Here is an 18,681-nt window from a genome sequence, read left to right as displayed (position 1 = left end):
AGTTGTAAATAAAAGTGTCAGTCATAAATAATTAATAAGCTTTTTACAGTCTTCTTGTACCAAAAACCTGCATTTTTATTTGAATTTGGAGTCACCTGAGTGGTAGCATCCATCTGACACACTTTCTAGCTCTGATACTCCACAGAGATGAACTGCTAGCTCCTTATAGCATGCAGTACTGGTGTCCTTGAGGTATTTAACTTGCTTTGAAAAATACTGAATGTCATTGCTTAAAAAACTTTTTTTTTTAAATAAAAAACCTTTATTAAATCATCACTTATGCCCTATGCAATCATACATTTATACAAATGAAAATAAACCATACTATTTTAGTTACAAACATTACAAATCACTTATCTAGTCACTGTCAGTCAAATGTTACATAGCTCATTGAAATCTAAAGTTCTTTTAAACCTCATTCCTTGTCTGTATGTATTGTTCCCATAACGTCTATTTTTTTCTATGCAATTTGCTCCTACCATTTTCAAAACATCCCATTTCCAGTTGTTTTCTCTCTCTCTTGCTATATTCACTACATCTAGTACAGTTTGATTTCCTTTTCCTAACAATATCATACCAAAAATTTACTCAGCTAGGCCTTACTATATTTAGACAATTCTGATTCTGTATCATAGCTCAAAAAAAATTCCTTAGCCATACAAATTTGCTCAGCCAGTATTTTGGATACAGTTGTCTGCAAGGAGTTTTTAAGTATGCCATCTCGTTACACTCCTAGAAAATACATTTCCAATTACCTCTTTCTTCCACATCACACCTCCAACATTTGCTATCTACCTGACAAAAAAAATATTTTTAGTCTACTTGGGGTATAGAAATATCTATGTAAACACTTCCAAAGAACCTAAACCTTCTAGGCTTTTGTTGCATATTTGACAGACATACATATACCCTTCTGTGTTTCTTTGTGAATTGCTTTTCCAATCTTTATCCACAGTCCTTTCTAACCTCCTCTGATTGATTCTTATAGTTATCATGCAGTATTTTATATGCTGCACTAATTATTCCTTTTTTAACAGCAGCTTCTGTTCTAGATTCTACTAAAAACTCTACTGGTACTGGTCTTTTGCTTAGGATTTTTCTACTTCTTTCTCTTTGCCTATACTCTGACATCGATCCTTGATACTAAAGACAGTCTCGAGTTGGCAGTCCAAATAAATTCTTGGCATCTTCCCATTCTATTACCTTTCCCTCTAATTTAATTTCCTCCAATACCTTGGTTGTTTTGCCAGTTTTCTCCAATAAATTCCAGCCCCTTCTTGCCTATTGTCTGTATCTCTAATTGAATTCATCCCTATCGGAAGAATCGCCTTTCTCCATTCCTAAGTTAGCTTAGTTCTTAGAAAACTTTCCGCTAATTTATGAGTATAATATTCTGCATGGTTATTGAAATTCTTCAGGATCTGCATCCAAAATCCCAGTCTCTTTTTGTTTCCCCCTATTTCATCATCATCCTTATTCACTTTGAAGTATAGGTTTCTGCTTGTACTATGTACAAGAACCTTAAATATGTAGCTCTGAAATACCCCTTCAAATCATGTAATCACAGACCACCATGTTCTACTAGAAGAAACAGCTTATCCCACTTGACTCTTGCTGTCTTCCCCTCCCAGATAAAATCCTTCAGGCTCCTTATTAATTGCTATCCAAAACTTCATCTCTGGTTGATACAAATATGCCTGACCTATATATAAAAGTAAAGGAACTAAACATGTTTGGTTGATTTGATCTTGCTATCCATATCCATAAAACAGAGCTTTCAATTTCTTATCTTTTTATTCTCTTCCCACACATCCCACATATTAAAAAGGATTCTATTCTGACAGCTAATTAATTTTTATCATGTCCTCACATATATGGACATTGCTGAACCAATTTTGTGTGGGTGCATAATTTACAGCTATTGCCTTTGTTTTAGCTTCATTAATTTTGTACCCTGAAAAGATATGAAACTGTCTCAAAATGTTCCACAACACTGAAATGTCCTTTTCTGGTTTTATCAGGTATAAAATATTATCTGTAAACAGAGCCAGCTCTTCTTTACTACCATACCAATTATATCCTTGAATTAATGGTTCTAAATAAAATGCAAACAACAAGGGACACCCCTGCCTGGTCCCCATGCTCAAACAGAAATTATCAGGCAATAACCCACCCAATTTAATTTTTGCCTCCGATCTCTCATATATCCTCTTAATCAAACTAAGAATTTTGTCAGGGAATGCAACTACTTCCATTGCCCTGCTCATCAACTCCCAGCTTACTCTGTCAAATGCTTTCTCTGACTTACAAACAGTGGTATTTTCTTACATTCTACCTCCCTCTGGATTATCAACATTCTATGTTGTCAACTGTTTGTCTCGCCTCTACAATACCACATTAATCCATATCTATCAATTTTGGCATCACCTTTGCCATTCATTTAGCTATTATAGTCAAACACTTTATAATCATCATTTAGGATTGAAATGGCCTGTATCAAGCTGGATTTTGTAAGTATTTTGTAAGTCTCTACCCTCTTTAGGTATTACAGCCACCACTGCTTTCTTCCAGGATGTTAGTGCTTCTCCTGCTCTTAAAATACTGTTAAACAAAGCCTTCCAGATCTTTATGTTTTTTTTTTCTTCTAGCTTCCAAACTTCCATAGTAATGCCATCTATTCTTTGGGACTTTTCTGTGGATTGATTATACATCACCATTTTTTTATCTCATCTCCTCCTATCCTGCTAGCACAGGAGCAGCATCTACTCTAACCTTGGCATATTTAATTCTTTCATAAACCTTTCCATTTGTACCTTTTCTTGATTTCCATATTTCTCTGCTTTATACAGACTTTCAGAAAATTTGCAAAATATTTCTAATACTGAAAAATTCAAATTGTTAGAGGGGTTGTTGATATCATTAATAATGAGATCAGTTATAATATGTTCCATAGCCCTACAGATAACACTTGATTGGGATAGTAAAGCCTGCAGTTAGGCTAAGGTTAAAGTGTTCAAGGAAAGGTTCAGCAAGAGACTGTCCGACACTGTTTAATAAGCACCCCGATATGTTATGCTTGCTGTCAGAACTCTGGAGAAAGTGTTTCTGGTTTCAGAGAGCTTATGCTGCTTAGTGACGGTGAGGCAAGTAAGGGATTCCAGGACCAGTTATGTTTGAATAGGGGCCCTATGGGAGAAGTTAGCATTACAGTTATGTATATCTGCAATCTTATTGGATTTGGAGCACTGGGTCCCATTAAAAAAGTAAAGCAATGGTGAGTGTTTTCGAAGGCCTTACAGTTATTCTTTGCTTCAAAAGCTAACCTCAAGTCACACTTTGTTTTACTGATCCTTACAGGACTTTTCATTCTTCAGGCAACATGTTTTAGACCATCCTCAATCTAAAGAGCTATAGCCTTACTATACAGTTTGAGTTTTTTTCTTTTGTCACATAGTGTTTATGTCAGTAGATCACAGGAGGTGCTGTTTTGAAATGTCCCACCCTATACATCTCTAGCTGGGACTGCTAGATTATGCACTTGGCCATATGGGCATAAAACTCCTTAGTGAAGTTAGCTGCTGTGATGATATCAGCAGTAGTGATGAGTAAATTTAAATAATTCATTATACATCTGTACAAGGTTTGCCCTTTTGAAATCCTTAAATATGGAGACATTGGTTACCAGTGATATTGTGATTCTGACAATGAATGTCATGAGTTTAAGGTTCTGACTTAACCGGAGAAAGAGAGATTAAGGGAAGTGGAACACGTTGAGACAAAAAATTAGTGAGTGTAAGATCCAAAATATTTTGACATCTAGTGGATTTACTAATTATGTTATACAGGGAATTTTAATTTATCAAATGCAAATGTCTATGGCCATACCATATGTTATGGATGCACGTCTATGACTGGGTAATTGAAATCACCTAGGATTATGGAGTTATTGAGCATAGGAATTTCTTTGATAACTTCCAGGTATTTAACATGATCATTTGGAGGGAGACATGGAAGGAGGTCTGTAGCAATGTACAAGTTATTATCTTGTTTTTGGTAATCTGAAGTTCGAGGAGTTCAGTTTGGGGGTCTCTGGGTATCACTCTAGAGGAGATGCGTCCTTTAACAAATATGGAAACATCACAACTGCTTTCACCAGGCCTGAAGGTGTGGAAGGTACAAAACCCTGGTATGGAGGGAGTGCTTTGTGAACATTTAAACCAAGTGTATGTAATCATACATAAATGTACCTGTTCTACAGGCAGGAGTGCCTCAAGATCAGACAATTTATTACTGGGATGCCTGTAAATAAAAGGCACCTTAATATGGTCTGGTTTAGGGCCACATGAATTTAAGATGGGATGTCTGTTAATGTACTTTGCCTAAAAGTCAGCACGGGGACAGCAAAGGTTTTTTACTAGTATATAGAAACTCCTGAATGAGAGATACACGCCAACTTTTGGATAACAACTTGGATACATATTGGATCCCCCTGGAATGATGCTGGCTAGTAAGCAAATGTCTGATGTCAATTATCTTCTCTTTAGACTTGGACATCTTTCTTGGTAAATAAACTACTCTGCTCAGGACCAGAATGTTACCTGCACCCATCACAAGCCCAGAGAGTTCCAACATGTTTCTTTGAATGTTCCTCAGTGTTTTGATCCACTGGTCATTCATTCCCACATGGACCACAGCCATGTCCTAGTCATACTTGTCTCTGGGAGGGGTCCTGAGGATCCGAGTAATGTCTGTAATCCTGGCACCCAAAAGGCAGCTGACTGTAACCCTATCGTTTTCTAGCCTGGTCATTGGGGAATCCATGTGCTTAACAAGTGTGTCACCAATCACTAATACATTTTTATCAGACGGGACTTCCGAGATGGCTACACACTGAGGAACAGCTGGGTTCTAGCTCTTTCAGTGTGAAAACAGAAAATTGTCAGAGAAGGCCAGTAGACTTGTGCTTATGGGTAAATTTCAGTAACTGGCTAGTAAGTGCACTGCCTGGATCCCAGGAATAAAGAAATACAGAAGACCTGGAAAAATCAGCTATAAAAAGTGAGGAAGAGACACTGATCAGGGAAAGTTCTGCAGCTATTCAGCAAAAAGCAATGCAATCTTCACACATGACTTCCAATAACCTACAGGAAGATACAAGGCAAATGCATACAGATCTGGTATACCAACACAAATAACAAGCCAAAAAAAAATGAAAGACGCTTTAAACAGATATTCAGATGAGATAATAAAGCTGCAAAAATCAGAGGCTGAAATGAAGAAAAAGCTGGCTGAATATGAGATGGCTCAGGAAGATATGTTTCAAAAAACAGAATTAGAGGACAAAGCATGTAGGGAAAACCTGAGATTTTCAGCTATACCAGAAAAGCTGGAAGGAACAGACTGCATTAATTTTATGAAAGTACAAATAAGCAACTGGACTGGTATTCCACAGCAGGGGATGTTAGTTGAAAGGGCAAACTGTGTGTACACTCCAAACCTGCCTATAAGAAATCAACCTACACCTTTAACAGTAAAGATGCAATTCTACCACTAGGAGGAGTTGATTCTGACAAAACTGTGGCAGAAGGACAAAGTACTAAAAGTGGGAGACAGCAGAGTCTTCTGGAGGATGATTACTCATTATACACCAGACAGAAGAGGAGCAAATTTATTCCACTATTCAGGGAATGTCAAGATGCAAACATGAGATTCAAACTGCTGTACCAAGCTGTCTTCAAGTTATTTTTTTAATGGAGGAACAAAATTATTTTTTGGTGAAGTACATGCTAAGGAGGAAATAAACATGTCTGTCCAACAAAAAGTAAGCTGTAAAACAGAAAGAGATGGAGATTCTGCTTCTTGTTCTTCTGGTAATAAAGACCAAAGTGGGACTGTACCTGTGAAACCTTTTCAATTTTTTCAATGGAAAATGTTGGAGAGAAGGAAGGGAACACAAGAGCTGACCAGAAGAATCGAGAGTGCACTGGAAATAAAGCAGAGACAGGATTTCGGAGATGAACAGTACTACAACCAGTAACTTAATACAGGATTACAATGCAATAATTATATTTGTGAAATATGACAGAACACGCAAATCTGGAAGTATTGGACTTTTTCAGAATTTGTTGGACTTGTTAGGGACTCTACAGCATATGTCCTACTTCATGTCACTAATGTTCGGAAAAGCTCTTTGGGGAGGAAAACAGTTAACTGTAATTAAATATTTTTTTCCTTAAATAGTATAAATTTTGTGCCATGTGGTTTTCTTTATATGTTATAAAGTACATTTTTTTCTAAGTGTAATGAGAACTGTAAACAGGTGCTGTTCTTTTTTTCTTTTCTTTCTCCCCTCTCTCTTTCTTCTTGTTCAGTTTTAAGAAATGTAAGCATTACAATGAAAAAAAGCCAAAAATGAATGTGCTTTTATTCATTCTTGCATGGGGGAATGACTGAATTAAAGGCTTTAGACTGATTTAGTAACAAGTTTTAAGATACAGCAGGTAAATGAAAAAGAACGCTGAATATTATGAGGCATTTTTCTAGCAAACACATGTATGCTCAGTAACAATTCTGCAACTGGTCTTTATGTTTCCATAGAAACAATCTGATAAACACAAACTGACTGCCTGGTTCCCATGTCTCCATGGAGACAATCTGATAAAGAGAAAATGGCTACAGTCTAGTGGAGAGTTACTGGCTGGGGGGAAAAAAGGAAAAGAGAAATTGGCTAGAAGATGATGTCCTCTGAAAGCACTCAGGGTTTTTCCCAAGGTAGCTAATACTCTCTGAAAACATTCAAGGGTTTTCCCAGCTAGGACAGCTATAAAGACAAGACAAACCAATCAGCATATTAGGATGGTAAAACTTCAATATTTGAAGATGCACATATTTTTTGTGTATTATTATTAAGTTAAGAGGTTTGGGGGCTTGTTTGTTTTTTATTTGAGGGTTTTCAATACAAAAATAAGTTATGTACACACCATAATGTTCCACGTTTGTTGTCCTTGATCTTGCCTTCCTTCTTGTTGGTTAGGTTCGGAGCCAATCCTTGGCTCTGACTCGGCCGCATTCTAAAGCTCGAGAGCTTTCACTGGCTTGAAGCTAGACCCTATCCCATCATGCCTAGCACTAGTTACCCAGCTCTCGCTTGTGATAACCCATAACACTAGACTACAATATGCAGATATATAAACTATAGGCATATATAAAAATATAAGTGTGTGTGTGTGTATATAAATAAATAAATAACTATAAATAAATAACTATATATATATATATATATATATATATATATATATATATATATACACACACACACACACACACACACACACACACACAAACATACAAGGAAAAACACAAAGCGATAAGTAGAAAACTCAGTCTACCCAACTCGAGAATCAAGGCCTATATAACCAAAGATGGATAACTCCTCTCGATCCCCCATGAGGGGGACGGAGGGTGGGATGCTTGAAGGAAGGCGAGATCAAGGACAAAAAACACGGAATGTTATGCTGAATATAGAACTTCTTTATGTTACATTGTCCCTATCTCGCCTTCCTTCTTGTTGGTTGGGACCGCGTCCCCAGCACCTTCTTCTTGAGTGGCTCAACGGAATAGACTCTTTAGGACCGTGGAACCAAAGGATGACCTGTTCCAGGAGGCCACATCTACTTTGTAATGAGCGACAAAGGCATGGGGGTTAACCCACGTAGCTGCCGCACAAACTGAGTCTAAAGGCAGTCTGGCCTGAAAGGCAGTAGAGATAGACAAGGCACTGATTGAATGTCCTTGAATTTTTCCTGGCAGTTGTTTGCTCTGTAAGTTATATACCTAAGTAATGGTGTCTGAAATCAATTTTGATAAAGTTACTTTTGATACTGAAGTTCCCTTTTTGTTTTCTGCAAAGGATACAAACAATTGGTCAGATTGTCTGAATTCCTGTGTCCTATCTATGCAAGTAAAAATGCAATTGTCTATGAACATCCAGTTAGTGGAGTTTATACTCTGCCTTGTTGCCATGGCACAGGTAGTTCTATTGATTGATTCAGAGTGAACTCTGAGCAAACTTTTGGTAGAAAGGAGGGGTTGGTCCTGAGAGAAACCCTATCTTTATGAAAAATTAAATAAGGTGGACGAATGGAAAGAGCTTGTAATTCTGATACCCTCCCTAGCTGAAATGAATTTTAGAGAACAAGAACTAGCCAGTTCAAATGGTAGAAGAATCAAGGCAGCTAGGACTAAATTTAGATCCCAAGGAGGAAGTGGTTCTCTTATTGGGGTTCTCAAAAGGATAGTACCCCTCAGAAAAGCTTTGCATAGCCTGTGGGAGATATTGTTGGAACCCATTTCTCCCACATGAAAGTTGGAAATAGCAGTCAACTGAACTTGGATAGTCGCTGTTGCTGCTCCTTGGTTCAAAGTTTCAGGGAGAAATTCTAGGATCTTTGAAATAGGTGCAGTAAAAGTATCAGTATATTTTTGTTTGCCCGACAAGAGAATCATTTCCATTTGCTAGTATACAGTTTTCTCTTGGAGGATTTGTGAGAGGAAATTAGAATATGCTGTACTGCCGGGGAGATGTCAGGAAGCCTGGCTAAACCAGGAAGTGGAGGAACCAACCTGTCAGCTTGATGGCCTGTAAGGAAGGACTGAGTGTGCCAGACTGATGCATCAGAAGATCCAGAACTACGTCCAGAATCCAAGGCTCCTCCTGAAGATGGGGCCATAGAAACGGGAACCAGATTTGACGAGGCCAGTAGGAGGCAAAGAGAATTAGCTTGCAACCCACCAATTTTGCTTTCTGAAGAACCTTGGGAATCAGAGATCAAACGAGATCTGGGTAACTAGTGTTAGGCATGATGGGATAGGGTCTAGCCTCTAGTCAGTGGAAGCTCTCGAGCTTTAGAATACTGCCGTGTCGAAGCTGAGGATCGGCTCCAAACCCAACCAACAAGAAGGGAGGCTAGATAAGAACAACATAACATCAAAAAGTTTTATAAGATGTGACATAAGCTCAAATGGATATGACAAGAAACAACTGTATAAAAGTTCAACCTGCCAAACAGTGTATGCATGTAACACAAAAGTGGGAACTAGACATTTAACAAAAAAGATGTTGTACATAAAAGGTGGGAATACTAACTTTTTAATACAATGATGCTTTCTTTAATGTCTTTACATGTAAATGGCCTTGCATATAAATGCAAATAAGAAAGAGTAGTGAACTATATTAAAAATGTAGAGTTCAAATAGCTATGTGACAGAAGACACGCTTACAAAGAACTGAACGTGTGAATTTGATAAAAAACGTTTTTTAGGATGGTTATTCAAGCAGAATACCTGGGACAAAGGTAAAGAGAAGTACTAATATTAATTGCAAGAGGAGTTCCAATAGAGATAGAAGATAAAAAAATAATAATGGCACTAAAGGGCTATTAGCATGGGAGGAGGATTACACTGCCACGTATTTACATTCCACCTAAAACTGTGATACTGGAGCTTAAGAAAATTCTGGGAGAAATAATCAGGTTTCTCCAAGGAATATTACTTGTAGGTGGGGACTGGAATTTTATTTGCAGCAGTAAAGATATGACTGGGGGCCCAGAAGTGAAAATATAACAAAAAAGGGTAGATGTTTGAAGAAATTTATAGAAATATTTGGCATGGAAGATGTGAATTCAATAACAGGAGTTTGGATTGAATTTACAAATTATTCACAAAGATATAAAAATTGGACTAGGCTAGACAGAATTTACAATTCACAGGAGTGTGTATTTAACTGAAGGTCTTGAAGCTCACCCAATAACTATTTCAGACTAGGCTAGACAGAATTTACATTTCACAGGAGCGTGTATTTAATTGAAAGTCTTGAAGCTCACCCAATAACTATTTCAGATAATGCACCAATAACAGCTAAAATAAAAGCACAGGGTAATGAAATAAAAATGAAACACTGGCACTTTCCCACTATCATTTGAAAAGACAGGAATTTAATGGGGATTATTCAGGAGCTGTTAGAAAGAACACATATATATTTTTTTCTGAAAATATAGTTAGGGAGTGGGATAAAATTAAGGCGGAGATAAAAGTAGGGTGGAAATAAAAGAAAGGCAGCTATGGTTAAGAAGTACCAAGAATTATTTAGAGGGACTGACAAATGTTAAAGTATTGTAGCATAGAGGAAATCTCACAGAACAAGAAGAGGATCGACTGCAGAATGCTAGGCAGAAAATAAGACATTATCTCGATAATATGCAATATGCATGAGCTTAGAAATATTGCTGTTAAACTGTTTTCTGACAACACTAGAGCACAAAAACGTTTAGCACAATTCAGGCAACAGAAAGTAGAAAGGGCTGTCACCAAACTTAGGGTGCCTATAACAAGGAAGGTAACAACAAATCCTGTAGAGGTATTAGAAATATTTCGTAAATTCTATGAGAGTCTATAAAGCAGAGAAATATGAAAATCAAGAAAAGATACAAATGGGAATGTTTATGCAAGAATTAAATATGCCACGGTTAGAGGCAGATGAGGCTCTATAACTAATGGTTAGGATAGGATTTGATAAGATAAAAAATTGTGATGTATAACCAATCTACAGGAAAGTCAACAGGAATAAATGGTATTCTTGTTGACATTTGGAAGCTAGTAGCGGAAAAAAATTATAAAGATCTGGAAGGTTTTGTTTAACAGTATCTTAAGAGGCACTGTCCTTGAAGAAAGCATTGGTTGCTGTAATACCTAAAGAGGGTAAAAGTTCCATCAGAACCAGCTTCATACAGCCCATTTCAATACTAAACCATGAATATAAAGTGCTCATGTCTATAATGGCTAAAAGAACGGCACAGGTAATGCCAAAACTGATAGATATGGATCAATGTGGTTTTATGGAGGGGAAGCAAACATTTGACAACATTAGCAGAACACTGATGATCCAGTGGGAAGCAAAATGTAAGAACATACCATTGTTACTGGTGGGTCTTTAATGCACAGAAAACATTTGACAGAGTAAGCTGGGACTTTATGAGTAGGGCAATGGAAGCATTTGTATTTCCTGAAAAAAATTATAAGGTTGATTAGGACATATGAGGGATCAGATGTGAAAATTAAAGTAGATGGTGTCTTCTCTCTCATAATTTCGGCTTGAGCAGAGGAACCAGGCAAGGGTATCCTCTTTCCCCTTTATTATTTGTATTATATTTAGAACCAATGGCAAAGAATACAAGGGATTCATAAATTCAAGGATATAACTGGCATGGTAGTTAAGAAAAACTGGCTTTATTTGCAGATGATATTATTTTACATCTGGCAAAAGCAGAAAAAGACATTACGGTGTTATGGAACATTTTGAGTCAGTTTCAGATCTTTTCAGGATACAAAATTAATGAAGTTAAAACAAAGGCAACAGTGGTAAATTATGTACCCACACATGAACTGGTTCAGGAATATCCATATTTACGGGGTCATGATAAAATGATGTATTTAGGAGTGCGGATTAAAAATGACTCTAGTGCAGCAGCTAAGCATTTGTGGGAAGAGACTAAACAATGCATAATACAAAAACAGAAAAAATGGAAGCTTTGTTATAAGGATATGAAGTGTAAAATAAGCAGTTAAAATGTTTTACCCCCTTTAGTCTCATACACAGGTCAGGCATATTTTTATCAATCAGAGGAGAAGTTGTGGATAGCAATAAATAAAGAGTTGAAGGACTTTGAGAGGGAAAGACAATCAGCATAACCCACTTCATTCTTGCTTGTCCAGTAGAACAGGGCAGATTGGGATTACCCAATTTGAAGGGGTATTTCAGAGCTACACAGTTAAGACTCCTACACATAGCACAAGCAGAAAACTATAATTCAGAATGGAAAAGGATAATGATGAAAGACGGGGGAAGACCAAGAAACAAGGAGAGTCTGGGATTCTGGATGCAGGTTTTTAAGGAGAATAACAATAACTATACAGAATATTATATCCGTAAAGTAGCACAAAGTATTCTAAGAACTAAACCAACATGGGAATAGAAAAAGGAGATTCTGCTGATAGGGATGACTGCAATTAGGGATACAGACTATAGGCAAGAGGAGACTGGAATTTAATGGAGAAAACTGGCAAAGAAACCAAGGTATTCAGAGCAAAGAACTAGATAGGGAAAGATGACAGAATGGGAAGATGCCAAGAATTTATTTGGACTGCAGGTTAGAGATTGCATTCCCTCTATCAGGGATTGATAGCAAGAGTACAGACAAAGAGAAAGAAATGGGGGGTCCTAAACGGAAGACCAGCACTAGTAGAGTTTTTAATCAAATCTAGAACAGAAGCTGCCATTAAAAAAGGAATAATTAGCACAGTATAAAAAATACTGCATGATAACTATAAGAATCAATCAGAGATGGTTAGAAAGGATTGGGAAGACAGAATGGATAAGCTAGAAGATTTAGGATTTTTGCCTGGAAAAGTTTACATAGATATTTTGATACCCAAAGTAGGCTCCAGAGAATTTTTCCTCAGTCAGACAGTAAATGCTGGTGGTATGAAGGGGGAGAAAGAGGTAATTGGGAACATATTTTCTGGGAGTGCTGTGAGTTGGCAGACTTTAAAGATTCCCAGTGCGATGCACTTGTGGAGATGCAGGGTGAGGAGATTTGTCCGACAAGGGAGATGATTTTTCTTCTCTATGATACAGAATCAGAATTGCCTAGACATGGTGAGGCATTTCTGTGTCTGATAATGGTGGCTGCCAAAAATGCAATTACTAGAAAACAGAAATCAAAATCTAAACCAACTACACTGGAAGAAGTGAATATAGTAACAGATATAAAACAACTGAAACGGAGATCTTTAGAAAAGGGTACGATCAAACTACACAGGAAAAATGGGAATTGTGGGAACAATACATACATGACAGAAATGAGGTTTAAAAAGCAGCAGGAGTGAGAAATATTGGGTAGATTATAAGTGATGTATGTTTGCAACTGAGAGTGTGTCAGTATGGTTTGTAATGTAAAATGCTTGCAACTAGGATTGTCAGTGTGGCTTGTTTTCATTTACATAAATGTATGATTGCCTATGTAGTAAATGATGGTTTAATAAAGATGTCTCTTGTTTTAAAAAAGAAGGTAGGAAATTAATAATTTATGTAATGTTGTTTAGGTTATATGATATACATGTGTAAAATATAACGTTTATGTTAAGTTTGAATACCTTTATACGATTGTAAATTTGCCTAAGTCAGAAGTGATAATTCAATAAAGGTGTTTGAAAAAAATATTTTTATCGGGGTAATTTAATATTACTTGATTGGGAACAAAAAAAATATTTTTATCAGGGGGTAATTTAATATTACTTGATTGGGAGCAACTTTGCTGTCAGTGACTTGTATCTGTAGGTGTGCTTGGAGTAGCTGAATTGAGAAACGTTTGTTGGCACCTGTTAGTACAAGGTCTAGGATGCTTTGCCAAGTATTTTTTAAGGCATAATTGTACATTTTAGTAGGTTCTGTTTATAAATACGGTAATGGCTGAGGCTAGGGCATGATTATACAATGCTCAATGCACACTTTTCATGTTTGTGAAAGGGATGCCTCTGTATTGGCTATGTAGTTACATCTTATAGACAGAGCTTTCTTTGTTAAGCATATGTTCATTATTAGTAAGTATAATGCTGCACTGCCTTACAATACCAAGCATTAGAAGGCTGGAGATGTTTGTCCTGCATACAGCCCAATGCTTTAAAAGTTTGTTTTCTATGTGCATGAGGAAACTCAGTGAGACTGAGGGAGGGCTGAGTGCACAATCAAAACAGTATCAGTGGTGGCGACAGTCTGTATAGAAGCCAAGGGAGGACTGTGGTAACAGTGACTCACAGGGAGGTGATGCTTCCAGCACACAGCAGATAAGAGCAGTCAAGGGAAGAGAAACAAGCTAATGCTGCCTTGAGATGAACTAAGCAACAGTCAACCAGAGAAACAATTAACAGTTTGGAAGTATTCATTTAAGGGAAAAATGAAAATTTGCTCACGGCCAGCACTCAGCTGCAACTATGGTGGTTTTGTGCAAAGCGCAGCTCAGCACACAGCTGCACTATAAACAGCATGCTAGAAAACAAAAGAACCAAGTAAACAATTCTAGGTGAGCCAGTGGTGCCCAGATACCTAGAAAATGACAGTAATTAACCTTCCCTCATAAAATAACTACTACTGTTTCCAAAACGGCCCTCCAACACCTTGCTAAACAAAGTGTTCGGGGTACAGGGGAAAAAAGTAATGCAGCTACTGTTTAAATACTCCAAAAACAATTCAGCAATTATAACTGAAAAAAAATCAAGTGCAATAATTTTTTTTTTAACTTTCCAAATTAGGTGGAAAAATGTTCCAAATCAGTGCATAGAGAGACAGCTTTAGACATCCACCCAAAAGGACAGTAGCAGAGCACAAGAACACACGATAAATTGCAAGTATATAAAAAAACAAGAAAACAAAACAAAAAATAACTTTGTTGAGCCAACGGTGTTCAGGCACTTAAAAAATGGCAGTTGCTATTCTTCACTCACAAGAATAAGTACTACTGTTCCCAAGATGGCCCTCAACAACTGACTAAACAAGCTGTTCTGGGTACTAGAAAAAATAATATAGTTTTCATTTAAACGCTCCAAATACAGATTTAGCAACTACAACCAATAAACAAAAATTAGGAGGCTCAAGCAAACTGTCAAATTAAGTCCTAAATCAATGCAGAGACGCATAGCTTCAGATATCCAACTAAAAACTGTTAAAAATTTAATTAAGATCTTTAAGTGCACAGCTGTTATGTTTATGTACAAATATTCAACATGCCCAAGCTATGGCAGTTTCAGCACTGTCATACGGATCTTTATTTGGCATTTGTTTACTGGCAATGTCTGAATGGGCATGAATCCCACTTTCAGCGGTGGCCCAGGAAAAAAAAAGCTCTAACATACATAGTTCAATTAATAAACTACATAATAGTATCACATTAAGTGCAGTAACAAATAGCAGAATTGACATACAGGATAAAGTCAGATCAGAAAATCATAAAGTGGATATTAAACAATCATAGGATATTGAACACTTAGTAGCTCAGTTGACAAGAGTTCGACTTTCATATTTCAGGCATATTATGCAGCAAGAATTATTACTAGAAAATGCAATCATGCTTGGCAAGGTTGAAGGCCTAAATAAGATGACCAAGAAAGCAACAGGCTGATACGGTAAATACAGTGACTAATGTTGTCAATGCTAACAGAACATAGTTCCTGACAACTATTTATAGAGTTATCAAAGTCAACAAAGCTTTTGGAGTATATAGTGCCATTTTCTGTAAAAGAAAAGGAAGCAGAATATATGCTTGGTGTACTTTTAAGAAGAGGACATAAACAAAGTGATTTGTTACACTTTCTAAGTGTTTTGCAGGTACTGCGACAGCAGTATTACTTACTGTAGTATTAACTGTTATGTATGTTTTCTTTGGCAGAATGACCTATCTCCTACCTGAAATTATCAAGACAGAATTGCATTTGCATTCTGAAATTTGTTTTCCAGAAAGTCCAAGTGCAGCATGACATTGTGTATATATAAGCAGTGGTAGAGTACAGTTGATAACATTGAAGAGTGGACTTTAACTGTGACAGGTTCATAGGCTGGTACTAGGCTATCGGCCCTAGGACCTATACAAGCCTAGCCATAACAATTCCCTGGCTATTTATTCCCATACTATTTACTTCCCTGGACCCTGGGCGACTGACATGATCCTGGGGTGCATTTCCTTTCGCCCATCCAATCGTCAAGGTTCCTTTTGAAGAGGGCCAAAGAGGTGCTCTGCTTAACATGTATGGGCAGTCTATTCCAGAGTCTGGGGAGTCCCTGGGTCAGGAACCTAACTCTCCAGCAAGTTTTGTTTATTGTGATGACAATGACAATACATACACATTCAGTTTTGTAATATAATCAGTACTGCATTTGGTTTTGTACTGTATTTTCTTCAGAAATGGGGGGGGTGGCAGTTCACATTACATGGAGAATTAATTTTTAAAAATGTACTAAAGTTCGCACCCTTGCCCAACAGCAACTGTATATGTGTTTAACAATAGTGAAGTCAAATCTTCTGTGGGGATAATTACACTGCTCATTCCTAATGTCATATTCGTAGCTGATTTGCAAACAGATCCATACCATTCAGTAATTTCCTCCTCAACATAGCAAACAAAAACATTTACCTGTACACATACTGTTGGCACTCAAAACATTAACAAAAGCAACAGTGCAATATTGCGAACCAATAGTGATTACATTACGTGTGACCACAAAATGAAAGTAATACCATCACCAATTTAAATCTCTCTTTCTTTATATATATATATATATATATATATATATATATATATATATATCTATATATATATATATATATATATATATATATATATATATATATATATATATATATATCTATATATATATATATATATTTATATCTATATCCCCCCCCATTTAATAATCAGCAGCAACAAAAGAAATTTGCTGTATTGCAGCAGAACTCATTAGTTGTGACTTCCCAAATAGCTTTTTCCAAGATACACAGAAGGCCATCCAGCCTCAACAATATCAACAGTATTGTCATCTGAACTTCTTTCTGAACTCAAAGGTGGGTCATACTCATATGGATTTAGAATTCCAACTTCAGAAGTTAAACCAACAACTTGCATATCATTAGAAAAGACACCCCAGTTCTCACAATTGCTTTTATACACTGAACTGAAAGCCTTGGTTGAATGCCTAACATGACATCAAGGGTCAGACGGCATTCCACGGAGAATTACATTGGTGACGAGTATCACACAATGAAACATAACAGAAAAAAAGTAAAGTTATTACACACAATGAAACGATTATGGCAAAATTATGGAAGGAGGCATTACAACAACAACTCCACCTTGAGGGTAAGAATAGTGATATATCATTTTAAACAATTTGTATGCCATATGGTCTTTCCTTCATCTTGCGCCAAGTGGAGTAACAATTTTTTTAATCTATTTGTTGATTAAGTACACTGGATACAACTAACCTTTTCAGGAGCAACACAGGAGGGTAAAGTAACTTGTTTTGGGTAATACACTAGGCAAACAGAGGAGAAAGGAATCAAACTCTGTACCTTTCACATACACAGCACCTCATTAAAAGTTCAGAATCTTAGTCCTCTGTGCTAGCTGACAGACAACATCTTGTGTCTATCTAATTATTTGGCCATCTTGAAAAACTATTGAAACAGACATTTGAATACCTTGCATGGCTACAATGCAAACACTCCCAGGAAAAAAGTGGACCATATGCTCATTAAAAAATGTCAGTCACACAGGATTATACAAGATTAAGGCATGGTAGATAAATGGAAGGATTAACAAATCAGACTCTGTTAACCAGAATGTGGTGAAATGAGGATGACTTCTGTCATGTTAACTACTTACTGTTATCACCCCTTTCAAATGAACCCCCTCATTTACAAGTTACATAAAGAAGCCATCCATCAGGATGTTCTGCAATCTCTGTCAGTGCATATACAACCTCTAGTCTATAAGTAATGAGTAGTACCTTAATAACTGCTCCAAAAGCACCTTTCCCAAGTAGCTGCAGCTCTTCAAATTCATCGCAGTAGCGTGAGAAATGTCTGTGCGCCTCAGCATAGATTGAAGTAGCGGTATGCTGTCTGCTTGGTGTAATCGTCTCAATGCAGTCTATACCTGTATAACCTCGGAAAACAACATCTAATTACTCATTTGCAGAGCAGCTCTCCAGAAGCTCATCAGCAAAAGAAATAGTATCAAGTATCACCTGCCTCTGAGAATGATACTTTTCATGTTAATTCATATTGTAATAAACAGTCTAAAATTATTGATGACATTTTCATTAACCAGTTGTGTAATTATTCACATGACATGATACACACATTAATGAATTACTTATTTTCATTTGTTGACAGAGGAAATCTGATGGGTACAATTAAACACGGTCATCTTTCGTAGTGCAGTATCAGAATATGACACACAGCAGACTATTGGCTCATATTATATAAAACAGTATGGAAAATTCAAAACTACTACAATCACAATATTATGTGGAAATAGGTCCACCACAATGATTCCACATGGTCGGTACACTGTCTCTATGGCTGTGCTAAATGCTAATGAGACACTGTGGGGGACGGGACTATACAAATTGGTCATTTGCTTTACCCTGGAAATGCCTGTGGTACAGAATTTAAGCAGCCTAGTGATTCTACAGAAATAAGAAGTTATGTACCTACCATAACGTTCCATGTTAGTTGTCTTCTCTCGCCTTCTTTCTTGCTTGATGGGTTCGGAGCCGATCCTCGGCTCCGACTCGGCACTTGCTTTAGCTCGAGAACTCCTTTTACCAGCTCGAGGCAGCCCCATATCCCATGATGCAAGGCGGTAAGTACCCAGATCTCGTTTGTTGACAAAGGGCAATAACACCAAGCATAAAATACTTCCCAAAGGAAGAAGAAACTTACAGATGGAAAAAGGACCAGGTCTGAATGGTCTTTAGCATAACAGTTTCTTATACAAGGTCTGTCCAGGCCAGGGGGAAGGAGGGAGGGTCGCAAGAAAGAAGGCGAGAAGACAACTAACATGGAACGTTAT

The 18,681-nt window shown here is 37.1% G+C and overlaps 1 protein-coding gene across 3 annotated transcripts in view; it reads right to left on the bottom strand.

Annotated features, from left to right (window-relative positions):
• EIF2AK4 (eukaryotic translation initiation factor 2 alpha kinase 4) overlaps positions 1–18,681 on the bottom strand; it is a 3,701,979-nt gene that overhangs the window by 2,739,311 nt on the left and 943,987 nt on the right. For 2 of the 3 annotated variants that reach the window (XM_044073832.1, XM_044073831.1), the window contains one exon: positions 17,612–17,769. In XM_044073832.1, coding sequence (XP_043929767.1) covers positions 17,612–17,769 — 158 coding nt within the window. The remainder of the gene's footprint in view (positions 1–17,611; positions 17,770–18,681) is intronic. The other variant, XM_044073833.1, reaches the window with a different exon arrangement.

This window comes from Protopterus annectens, chromosome 6.part0 (genome assembly GCF_019279795.1).
Source record: "Protopterus annectens isolate FY-2018-M chromosome 6.part0, PAN1.0, whole genome shotgun sequence".
Lineage (NCBI taxonomy): Eukaryota > Metazoa > Chordata > Ceratodontiformes > Protopteridae > Protopterus > Protopterus annectens.
The sequence above is the reverse complement of the archived record's forward strand: the minus strand, read 5'-3'. Positions and strand labels throughout refer to the sequence as shown.